Consider the following 13,074-nt stretch of genomic DNA (forward strand, 5'->3'; position numbering starts at 1 on the left):
CTAGTAATGAATCTGATCTCCCTTCCTATTTTAAAAACCTTTTAGTGATTTTGTGTAGGATGAAGTTTAAAACTCCTTAATATGATACACATGACCCTCCATAAGCTGGCCCCTGCTTGATTGTCCAGTTTCACTTCTTGGTGCTTATTCTAAGGCCTCTAAGCCTTAGAGATCCTCTAAGCCTTTGGAATCCCCAAACTCTGGGCTGCGGACTGGTACCCACCTGTGGCCTGTGAGGAACTGGGCTGCACAGCCGGAAGGAGGTGAGCATTACTTGCCTTAGCTCCTGTCGGATCGGTGGCATTAGATTCTCATAGGAGCGTGAACCCTGTTGTGAACTGCCCATGCAAGGATCTAGGTTGCATACTCCTTAGGAGAATCTTACTAATGCCTGATGGTCTGAGGTGAAACAGTTTCATCCTGAAATCACCCCCAACTCAGTCCATGGAAAAATTGTCTTCTATGAAACTGGTCCCTGGTGCCGGAAAAGTTGGGGACCGCTGTTCTGAGCTAAAGTTATATGGAGCTCCTTGGTTCTGTGTCCTCAACATGCTGTTCTATGTTTTTTACATTCTCTTTGCTCCTTCTTGCTTGGAATGTCCTTCCCCTCCCCTGTCTTTCTTAATTCATACAAAGTTGATCTTTCCTGTGTGCCACCATTGTACTTCGTCTTGCATATGGTGTTACATTCACTTTAATTATTTATTTACGTTCATGTCTCTTCCACTCACCTTAGTTGCTTGAGGTCAGAAACTATAATGTGTGACATGGAATGTGACACCTAGATTTTCAATAAGTGTTTCTGTGATACAAGGGAGACTGATGTGGGTAGATGGGAATGAACTCATCAGCCTCTGTTTACATACCCTAAATTCCCCATGTCTTCCCTATTATAATTCTGACAGTCTACAACAGTCTTTGATGGCTTATAAACTAAAAGTGTGGAGCACATCATTCTACAGTGAATTTAAATAACCTTTCGGAAGAGTAACGTAAAGTACTTGAGCATTGATTGAGTAAAAGTTTCTCATCTTTTCCTACAGGTGTTATTAAGCAGTATGTAAAAAGTCCTTACAATACTTAATACATTAAGAGAATGTACAATTTCAAGAGGAAATCCCCAAGTAATATATTATTGTCATTTTCAGCAGTTCTAGTCATATAGAGAAGAGCATCTCATGAATTGGCAGCATGAAGGTGGAGATTAAATGAGACGATGTTTGTAATATGCCTATGACAGTATCTGGCATATAAGTAAGGGTTCAGTAAGTGTTGACTGCTGTAATTACTATTAATAGTAATATGATTACCTTTAGTAAAAGTTATTAGTTTCTTTAGGTTTTTTGTTTACTACAATATAGTAAAATCTATACTTGGAATGTATATATTGTTTTGTTTTGATACATGGAATATGTCTTTCTGTGTCAGGGTCACTGCCTGAGTTGGAAAACCCATACTCGAGTATGTTAAAAGGTGAACACACTGAATAATTTAGTTATTAATTATAATGGGAAAATGACAAACGATGTTCTGGTTAATGAGGTTATCTTATCTTGAATGAGTTAGCTTCTAAATTCCTCAAAATAAGGGCATTTAATAAACCAGGAAACACTTCATTAAAAAAATTGTGCAAGTCAGTGTAAAAGAAGATTAAAATTCCACATGAGCAAAGGACACACGTTGGCGATAAATATGAAGATAAGAAAAAAAGTGTATATAACATTATTACTCCTCAAATAAATTGGTATGAAAACAATAAAAATTTGTAGCTTATCAAAGCAACAAAAATTTAAAAATATGAAATCCATTTTAAGTAATGATAAAATGGGTGCACTCTTAGTGCTTTATGGAATAGTACCATAATGAATCTCATGTGTGTACCAGCCAGCTCTTTCATATCTTAACATTTAGCTACATTTGGTTTAGCTCTTTTTTTTTTTTTCCAAGATAGGAAAGTTAATACTGTTGAAGACTCCTGCATTCTTTTCCCTAGTCTTATTTTCTTCCCTCCCATAAATGTATTAAAATCTCTGTGTGTATTGTTGTGGTTGTATTTTTACATAAAACTTTACATATTATATACAATTTAATTGAAGGTAAAATTTATTAAATTATTCTTAATATATATTGTAATTTAAAAATTAACAGCTTCATTGTCTTGATAAAATTTATAGTATCTTAAATCTGTGCTTGTTTTCCTAAGAGAACATTGAAACACAGATTTTAAAACAAATTGTTGAAAGATTAAAAAATCTACCTTTGCAAACCGTTACATTGAAAGTGGGGCATTTGTTGTGAACATTCATTTCAAATATGTAGTATCTTCAGAATATTTGAGAAGGATTTGTATTATATAATTGAAAAATCTGTTAAATTGTGTTTATGTTAACTGCGTAATTCTAATAAAAATTTCCATTCATTTTTTAGTATCTGCATATATTTGCATCAAATGGATTCATTCACTTATTTAAGAGGCAGTACTGATTACCTATAGCATTCAATACTGTTAGGTAGAGGGTGTGTAGTGGTGAGTAAAACAGGCGTGAGCCCTACCAACACGGAGTTTAAAGCCTAGTAGAGGATACAGACTTAAACAATTTCACGAGTAAATACATAATTACAAATTATAATACATGCTATGAAGGAAACATAGGAGGTACCACGGAAGGAAGAATGCTTTGCATTTTTATTTTTAAGACTGAGGAGTGCTATTGGAGGACTTTGAGCAAGTGAATGACATGATCTAACCTACCTTCGTTCATTCATTCATTCATTCATTCATTCATTTTCTTCCTTCCTGGCTCAAGCAGTCCTCCCACCTGAGCCCCCCAAGTAGCTGGGATTACAGGTATGTACCACCACACCTGACTAATTTTTTTTTGTATTTTTTGTATTTTTGATGGGATTTTACCATGTTGGCCAGGCTGGTCTTGAACTCCTGACCTCAGGTGATCCACCTGCCTCGGCCTCCCAAAGTGTTGGGATTATAGGTGTAAGCCATGGTGCCTGGCCCTAACCTACATTTATAAACTATCATTTGCTGCTGTGTGGAGAATATATCATAAGATTAACAGCAGGGATACCTGCTAGGAAGCAATTGCTGCAGATTGCCTGAGACAAAATAGTTATCATGGACTAGGGGGATAGTGGTGGTGGTGGTGGTGGTGGTGGTAGGTGGTTGGATGTAGGATATATTTTGAAGATAGGTAAATGGTGCAAGATTGTGGGTCAGTTTTAAATGCTTAGGTAAATTTTCTTTGTAAGACATTTTAGGACGCCATGTTAAGAATCTCTTTATAACTGTCATTTAAAAAAAAAACCACATATTTTCTTAGCATAATTTCCCATAGTAGCATTACTCTGTCAAAGGCTATGAACATTTGAATGACTTTAGATAAATACTGTAATTGCTTTCCAAAAATATTGTGCTTACTATATCACCAGAAATGTTTGAATTCATGTAGAAAAATTTTTTATGACTTATGTAGATGGAAAAAATAATATTTTAGCTGGGAGTGAGGGGACTATGGGGAATAACTTTCCTTCATTTAATATTTTATTGTGAGTTAGTTTAAGTTACTTTATTTTATCATAGTTTCCTAAGGCTACAAATTACTAACCTTGGTAACTTATGTACCTAATTTAAAAGTTTACTTTTTTGAAAGACTGGAAATACTAATTAAAAACGTAACACCTTCATCCTTGTCTTTGCTCCATTATTAAATAGTTTCATTATAGAATCTCTGTGTTTTAAAATCAGTTGGGTTTTCATAACCAGTACTTTCTCAGAGTGGTAAATTTAAAAAAAATATAGAGAATAAATAATATGTGTTGAGAATACTTCAAATAATGTGAAGAGTTATTAACTTACAGCAGGAGTTGGCAAACTTTTCTATGAAGGGCCATATGGGTCTTTGTCACATAGTCTTGGGTTTTTGTTTTTGTTTTTTTAAACAGCTATTTAACTATTCCTAGCTAATGGGCAATACAAAAACAGTGGGCAAGATTTGGCCTGTGGGCCAGTAGCTTGCTGAACCTTTATTTAGACTCTAATTTTTTTGAAAGAGTCTACATTGATGCATAGTTTTTTTTTTCCTCCAAATACAGTTGACCCTTGAACAACATGCGTTTGAATGACATGGGTCCACTTGTAATACACATTTTTTCCCCAACCAAATGCAGATATGGAGGGCTGACTTTTCATATACCTGGATGTTCCTGGCCAACTGTAGGACTGGAGGCTGGCGGGGGGTCTTGGAACCAATGCCGTGTGTATAGCAGGGGATGACTATTTCTTATGGCCTGACCTGAAGTTGGAACAGAATTTTTATTAATACATAATTTTTGTTGCGTTTGTTTTCTCTTTATATTTATCCGTTCTTTTTAGATCATATTTCATTTAACACTTTTTCTTCTTTAGTTTTTACCAAGTTGCACTGAAAATAGCTCAGTGACTAATTGCACTTCTAAGAATGAGGACCCTAGTTAAAATTAACTCTAAAAATACTGAATTTTTAACCTAAACCTTTTATTTCTAATCAACAGTATTGTTTATGAGTAGGCTGTAGATTACTTTGAAACTGAATCTGTCTTAGAACTTTGCTATGGATATTTTTAAGGTCTGGTAGGGAAAAGATAATAGGAATGAGATTTATCAGTGAATAGGGGACTGCTTTCCCAGTTTCTCGGTCCTGCTGGTGTATTCACCATGGAAGCATTTTATGAAATATGTACATAAACTACTACTATCCAACATTACAGGTTGACTATTCTTTATATGAAATGCTTAGGACACAGAAGTATTTTTGGATTTTGGTTTTTCAGAGTAGGGATACTTAGCCTACGTTGGTAAGTAAAGAATGTGAGGTGGCAGGCTGGGCGCGATGGTTCACGCCTGTAATCCCAGCACTTTGGGAGGCTGAGGCGGATCACCTGAGGTCAGGAGTCCAAGACCAGCCTGGCCAATCTGTACTAAAAATACAAAAATTAGCTGGACACAGTGGCACGTGCCTGTAGTCCCAGCTACTCGGGAGGCTGAGGCAGGAGAATCGCTTGAACCTGGGAGGCAGAGGTTGCAGTGAGTTGAGATCGTGTCACTGCCCTCCAGCCTAGGCAACAGAGCAAGACTCCATCTCAACAAAAAAAAAAAAAAAAAAAAAAAAAAAAAAGAATGTGAAGTGACGGCAGTAGGTAGGAAAAGTCTTTGGTCAGCTTTACATGCTCTGTAGCCATGCCTGGGTAATGGGTTGACTCTAAGACTGTACTTTGCTCCCACCTCCTGCTTTTTCATTACTCTTTAGAATGGTTGTTAATTTATGATCTATAGAAGTTCTTTCAAGTATTTAATAAGAGAATAGGCTAAAATAAGTAAATGTCAACTGATGCTCAAATCTCTACTAAAGAGCCTCTTATTTAGAAAATAAATATCCATCCTTTTTTCTGACTGGTGACATAATTAATTTTTATTATAGACGGTTTGGAAAATACCATATGCTTTAAAAGATAAGCACAAAATTATAGTCTAATATGGTAGGTTTTTACACTTTAAAAAATTGAAAACCAAAGAAAAACATTTAACATAGCATCTAGTACAAAGAAAAGAGATAAGAGATAAATGTCTTTTTTTGGACGGAGTTTCGCTCTTGTTGCCCAGGCTGGAGTGCAATGGCACAATCTCAGCTCACTGCAACCTCTACCTCCCGGGTTCAAATGATTCTCCTGCCTCAGCCTCCCGAGTAGCTGGGATTACAGGCATGCACCACCAGGCCCAGATAATTTTGTATATTTAGTAGAGATGGGGTTTCTCCATGTTGGTTAGGCTGGTCTCAAACTCCCAATCTCAGGTGATCTGCCCACCATGGCCTCCCAAAGTGCTGGGATTACAGGCGTGAGCCATCGCACCCGGCCAAGATAAATGTCTTTTAAATTATCTCCATCAAAGACATAACCTTTATAACATTTTGATGTATATATTACCAGTTTTTAAACACATATTACATTTATATAAATACATAAACACATTATTGTGATCATGCTGCACTTACATCTTTATATTCTTATACTGTAAACATTTTGAAATACTTTACTAACAACATTTGTAATGACCATTCTTTCTCTTTTTCTCCCTCTGATAGAATGGTCTACAGAGTAATTCATGAACTAAAGATACTTTAGAGGCTGGGCGCAGTGGCTCATGCCTGTAATCCCAGCACTTTGGGAGGCTGAGGCGTGCAGATCACGAGGTCAGGAGTTAGAGACCAGCCTGACCAACATGGTGAAACTCCATCTCTACTAAAAAAACAACACAAAAATTAGCCGGGCGTGGTGGCGTGCTCCTAGAATCCCAGCTACTCAAGAGGCTGAGGCAGGAGAATCGCTTGAGCCCAGGAGGCAGAGGTTGTAGTGAGCCAAGATTGCGTCACAGCACTCCAGCCTGGGCGACAGAGCGAGACTCCATCTCAAAAAAAAAAAAAAAAGGTTACATTAATACTATAGCCCACATGTGGAACATTAAGAAAATAATTGCCTTTATGTTTATGCTTTATACCTGCTGTTAGCCCTGCATCTTATTTCGTGATTTCATGGCTTCACATTGTAATATCCCTTTACCGTATTTTTTGAGGACTGTTTTGGCAGAATGTGTGAAATCTTAGGCAGAAGTATTACCCAAAAGTCAAAAGAAAATCAGATTTTTATTTCAAGATTCTGTTAAAGTTACTCCCTTCTTTTACTCAATCTTATAGTTGCAGTTGTCTCTCTCTTTTTAGAAAAGAAAAAAAGAGGCCCCTCAGAATTTGCAGATGAAACAATATTGCTCTTTAGGGATATCCATCTGGCTGTTAGATTATTTTTCCACAGTTTTCAGAAGTGGATGAGGGCATTATAATCTTGAGTATTGCCCATTTCCTTATGTGTGCCTTTCACTATAAATAAAATAGATGCATGACAATTATTTATAAGTTGATTGATTTTTCTTGTCATTTAAATCATCTTGAATAATAGAGTTGGTAGAGCTATCCCATTTTTGAAATTATTTTGTTTTGTTGATAACTTTTTGTTACCAGTATGTACACTTGCATTGTTGGCTCTCCATATAAGACCTTAAAAAGATTTTTTTTGTGGTAAAATATGCATCACATAAAGTTTACCATGGTAGTTTTTTTTTGTTTGTTTTGTTTTTGTTTTTTTTGGAGACAGAGTCTCGCTCTGTTGCCAGGCTGGAGTGCAGTGGAGCGATCTCGGCTCACTGCAGCCTCCGCCTCCCGGATTCAAGCAATTCCCCTGCCTCAGCCTCCTGAGTAGCTGGGACTACAGGCGCCCGCCACCACGCCCGGCTAATATTTTGTATTTTAATAGAGACAGGGTTTCACCATGTTGGCCAGGATGGTCTTGATCTCCTGACCTCATGATCCGCCCACCTCAGCCTCCCAAAGTGTTGGGATTGCAAGTGTGAGCTACTGCGCCCGGCCCATGGTAGTTAATTTTAAATGTTCAATTCAGTGTGTGTTCATAATGTTGTGCAACTATCACCATGTTGTCTAACCATTAGCACTATCTGTTTTGAGAACTTTTTTTATCATCCCAAACTAGAATTCTGTACCTGTCAAATAGTCCCCAGTAATCCTCCCTCCCACAGCCCCTGGTAATCTCTAGTCTACTTTTCATCTTTTTGAATTTGCCTATTTTAGGTTCCTCATATAAGTGGAATTATGTGTTATTTGTCCTTTTGTGTCTGGCTTATTTCATTTAGCATAATGTTTTTAAGGTTCATCTGTGTTGTAGCATGTACATACAGGTTGAAGCATCTGTTATCCAAATGCTTGTGACCAGAAGTGGTTTGGATTTCAGATTTTTTTTTTTTGGATTTTGGAATATTCTTAGATACTTAACTGGTTCAGCATCCCTAATCCAAAAATCCAAAATCAGATGGAGCCCAGTGGCTCATGCTTGTAATCCCAACACGTTGGGTGGCCAAGGCAGGAGGAGGATCGCTTGAGCCCAGGAGTTCAGCCAGCCTGAACAACATAAGACCCTATCTCTCCAAAAAAAAAAAAAAAAAAAAAAAGATGAAAGAAAAATCCAAAATCAAATGCTCCAGTGAGCATTTCCTTTTAGCATCATGTCAGGCTCTAAAATTACAGATTTTGGAGCATTTTGGATTTCAGATTTTTGGATTAACCTGCATTAATGCTCAACCTATATGAAATTTTATTCCTTTTTATGGCTGAATAATGTTCTACCGTATGTATATACTACATTTTGTTTATCCATTCATCTGTTAACAGACACTTAAGTTATTTCTACATTTTGGGTATTATAAATAGTGCTGCTGTGAACACTGGTGTACAGGTATCTGTTTGGGTCCCTGTTTTTAGTTCTTTTGGTTATATACCTAGGAATGGAATTGCTGATCATATGGTAATTCTGTGTTTAACTTTTTGAGGGACTACCACTGTTTTCCACAATCGCATCACCATTTTACATTCCCACCAGCAATGCACAAAGATTTCAGTGTCTGTATCCTTGCTAACACTTATTTTCCATTTTTTGAGTTTTTTTGTTTTGTTTTTTAATAATAGCCAATGCTAATGGGTATGTGGTAGCATCTCATGGTTTTGATTTTATTTTCCTGACGATTGATGATGTTGAGCATCTTTTCAGGTGCTTGGTGGCCATTTGTCCGTCATCTTTGGAGCAGGAGCAATGTCTTTTCAAGTCCTTTGCCCATTTTTAAATTGGATTTTTTGTTGTTGAGTTGTGTATAACACCTTTTTTGAAGTAAAAGGTGCACTGTAATAATCCAGACTGTGTTTCTCCCTTCTCAGGATTCCTACAGGAAGCAAGTAGTAATTGATGGAGAAACCTGTCTCTTGGATATTCTCGACACAGCAGGTCAAGAGGAGTACAGTGCAATGAGGGACCAGTACATGAGGACTGGGGAGGGCTTTCTTTGTGTATTTGCCATAAATAATACTAAATCATTTGAAGATATTCACCATTATAGGTGGGTTTAAATTGAATATAATAAGTTGACATTGAGGAGTAATTATAGTTTTTATTTTTTGAGTCTTTGCTAATTCCATGCATATAATATCTAATAAAAATTTTAAAATAATGTTTATGAGGTAGGTAATATCCTTGTTTTATAAATGAAGTTCTTGAGGGATTAGAGCAGTGGAGTAACTTGCTCCAGACTGCATCAGTAGTGGTGGTGCTGGGATTGAAACCTAGGCCTGTTTGACTCCACAACCTTCTGTACTCTTGACTATTCTGCAAAAGCAAGACTTTAAACTTTTTAGATACATCATTAAAAAGGAAAACCATAAAAAAGAATATGAAAAGATGATTTGAGATGGTGTCAGTTTAACAGTCTTAAAAGCAATCATGTGTGTATAGCGTAGAATTGCTTGGATTGGATAAACAGTTGGGCATTACAGTTTTCTTAAATCTAACAAAGCTGCATAAAACTATTAAAATAATCATTATTGTACTATTTTATATTCTGTTTCTTTGAGGGTTTAGTTTTCCAAAAACTACATATTAAGCAAATAAATCACTCACTGGCTATGTCATGTAATAATGAGTTAGCCTAGTTATAAGAAGTTTAACATTTTATTGAAGAACATTGTTACAGCATATTTACTGTATAGTCTAGTAATAGAGCAAAAGACATTTGGGTGGGTGGTAGTGGTAGTATTTTTTGTAGAGGAGTTACAAAATTTCAGCTCTATTATCCAGGTTTACCCAGCTAATAGTGGAGGAACTGGGAATTTGAGCCAATTCTGACTGTTGTCTGCTCTGCTCCTTCTTTTGTGCTGCATCTTTGAAAGTCACCTAAAATTGTGAGGGAATGTAATTTCACCCCAAATTTAGAGTTTATGCACTTGTTATATTGAAAATGATTAACATGTAGAAGGGCTTTTAATGGAATAAGTGGTGTAGTAACTTCAGTGTTGTCTACCTAGAAATCAAAATCTTTCTACTTGTCCACTTTGTTTTTTGAAAAAGTAATATGAAAATTATGTCAATGCTTTAATTCAGGGTTTTGTAAAATATTTTTTATCTTTACACATTTAACATGTTTCTAAAATTATAGTCTCATATAGCACTTTGGGTCTAGAATTTTTCAGTAGTTTCTGTTTTACTATTATGATCTACCTGCATATTAACCTATTAGGTTATAGTTTTACTATACTTCTAGGTATTTGATCTTTTGAGAGAGATACAAGGTTTCTGTTTAAAAAGGTAAAGAAAAAAATAACTGGTAGAAGAAGGAAGGAAAATTTGGTGTAGTGGAAACTAGGAATTACATTGTTTTCTTTCAGCCAAATTTTGTGACAAAAGTTGTGGACAGGTTTTGAAAGATACATGTGTTACTAATGCCTCTGCTATAACTTTTTTTTCTTTCCCAGAGAACAAATTAAAAGAGTTAAGGACTCTGAAGATGTACCTATGGTCCTAGTAGGAAATAAATGTGATTTGCCTTCTAGAACAGTAGACACAAAACAGGCTCAGGACTTAGCAAGAAGTTATGGAATTCCTTTTATTGAAACATCAGCAAAGACAAGACAGGTAAGTAACACTGAAATAAATGCAGATCTGTCTTCTGCAAAATCATAACTGTTATGTCATTTAATATAAGTTTTTCGCTCAATTATGCTATACTAGGAAATAAAACAATATTTAGTAAATGTTTTTGTCTCTTGAGAGGGCATTGCTTCTTAATCCAGTGTCCATGGTACTGCTTTTGGCTTTGGTTTCTTTCTACATTGAAAATTTCTCTTCAATTCTGAGCACATGTTAACATTTAGAATTCAAGAGATGTGGGGATTTTTTTTTCCATGGTTACATATGTATATATATATAAATAAAGAACAGGGCAACAAATTTTTGAGTTTTCTATTTCAGTAGTACTTTTAAACCATTATGTCATGTTTCTAGGTTAAATGTTGTTGTATTTGAAGAATTTTACTTTGGCAGAATTTTTTTGAGGATATGTTTATTTTTGAAGAAAGGTCTCATTAAAGAAAGAAAATACCCAGAAAGCCAGCGGAAATTCTGTTATTCATTTAATGCATTTTTCTGACAAAAATTATTGCCAGAGAGAACCTGAATTTTGTTTCAAAAATCATCTTTGTTTTAAAAATGACTTTTTCTTTAGGTAAAATAAAATAATTTCAGTTGCTATTATTTAACCTGTTTGTATGAAGAGTTTAACATATAGGAAATGAATACATAAAGATAGGAAGGAATTAATTGTTACATGTAGTCATATGTCTCTTAATGACAGGGATACTTTCTAAGAAATACATTGTTAGGTGATTTTGTCACTGTGCAAACATCATAGAGTATACTTACACAAACCTTGGTGGTATAACCTACTATACACCTGGGATATATAGTATAGTCTCTTGCCCCAGGGATACAAACCTGTACAGTATGTAACTGTACTAATGACTATAGGCAATTGTTAACACAATGGTAAGTTGTGTGTGTCTAAACGTACACTTGGGCTACCCTAAGTTTATATATTTTTTAAATTTCTGTTCAATAATAAATTAACATTACTGTAACTTTTTAAATAAACTTTTTAATTTTTCCTAACATTTTGACTTTTGTAATACAACTTAAAACACAAACACATTATACAGCTATACAAATTTTTCTTTCCTTATATCCTTATTCTGTAAGCTTTTTTCCATATTTAAAATTTTTTATTTGTTTTTACTTATTAAACTTTTTTGTTAAAAACTAAGACATGCATGCACATTAATCTAGGCCTGCACAGGGTCAGGACCATCAATATCATTGTCTTCCACTTTCACATCTTGTCCCACTGGAAGATCTTCAGGGGCAGTAACACACATGGAGCTGTCATCTCCTATAATAACATTGCCTTCTTTTGGAATACCTCCTGAAGGACCTATCCAAGGCTGTTTATAGTTAACTTTTTTTTTTTTTTTTTTTTTTTAGTAAATAGGAGGAGTACACTGTAACAATAAAAAGTATAGTATAGTAAATACATAAACCAGTAATAGTCACTTATTACTATTATCAAGTATTAAGTATGGTGTATAATTGTAGGTGCTCTACCATTATACAACTGACAGTGCAGTAGGTTTGTTTACACCAGCATCACCACAAACACGTGAGTAATGTGTTGTGCTACAATGTTAGGATGGCTATAACATCACTAGGCAATAGGAACTTTTAAACTCCATTATAATCTTATGGGACCACTATCACATATGCAATCTCTTCTTGACCAAAATGTCATTATGTGGTACATGACTGTACTAAGAAATTGATCCATCTATATTCCATAAGTTTGTTTAGGGCTTTTTCTGGTTACATTTACCTGTGAGCCCAGAAAACCAGTTTTGTAGAAATTAACTTCTGTAATGCTAGGAGTTAAAAAAAATTGATGAACAACTTTTACGTTGTTAAACATATAAAAACAAGCATTCTAGAAGTTTATCAAATTTCATAAAGGTGCAAAAATGTAAATGTAAATCATTATCCAGCTAATATATATGTTATATTTCCCTAGTAGGAGAGCATATGTACCTCTTCCTAGTTATACAAATTCGATACATAGTAAAGAAACAGTAAATTCTACTTCAAGTCATTTTGGGAGGATTAAAAACTGAATTTCTCCAGTTTGACCATTATACAGATTTCTCTGGCAATTTTACTAAAACCTGATTTATAGGTTAAACTTGGTATATATCATATCACTTTACTTTAGAGGAATTAAGATTTCACATAAATCCATTTCCAGGTTCCAAAGACTAGGAAGAGGCTTGGTTTTTGTTTTTCTTTTTACTGGTCTTCTATAACCAGTCTCCTTGATTTTTCTTAGGAGAGAAGGTACTGAGAAAACATGATTCTAATATTTATTACTTTGTCTTCCAGCATTTTCTTATGAAACATTTTCAAATACAAAATTGAGTTTTATTTAAAACATTTGCAAATATACTATCTAGATTCTACCATTGTTGTTTTATATTTGCTTTACTTACAACTTTTAAAAGATGCTTTTTATACCACTGAACATTTTAGCTTACATTTCAC

At 35.0% G+C, this 13,074-nt stretch overlaps 1 protein-coding gene across 3 annotated transcripts in view; it reads left to right on the forward strand.

Moving 5' to 3' along the window:
• KRAS (KRAS proto-oncogene, GTPase) overlaps positions 1–13,074 on the forward strand; it is a 45,643-nt gene that overhangs the window by 14,672 nt on the left and 17,897 nt on the right. For all 3 annotated transcript variants that reach the window (XM_030804504.1, XM_030804505.1, XM_030804503.1), the window contains exons 3-4: positions 8,826–9,004; positions 10,413–10,572. In XM_030804504.1, the coding sequence (XP_030660364.1) occupies positions 8,826–9,004; positions 10,413–10,572 (339 nt within the window). The remainder of the gene's footprint in view (positions 1–8,825; positions 9,005–10,412; positions 10,573–13,074) is intronic.

This window comes from Nomascus leucogenys, chromosome 23 (assembly GCF_006542625.1).
Source record: "Nomascus leucogenys isolate Asia chromosome 23, Asia_NLE_v1, whole genome shotgun sequence".
NCBI classification, from domain to species: Eukaryota; Metazoa; Chordata; class Mammalia; order Primates; family Hylobatidae; genus Nomascus; species Nomascus leucogenys.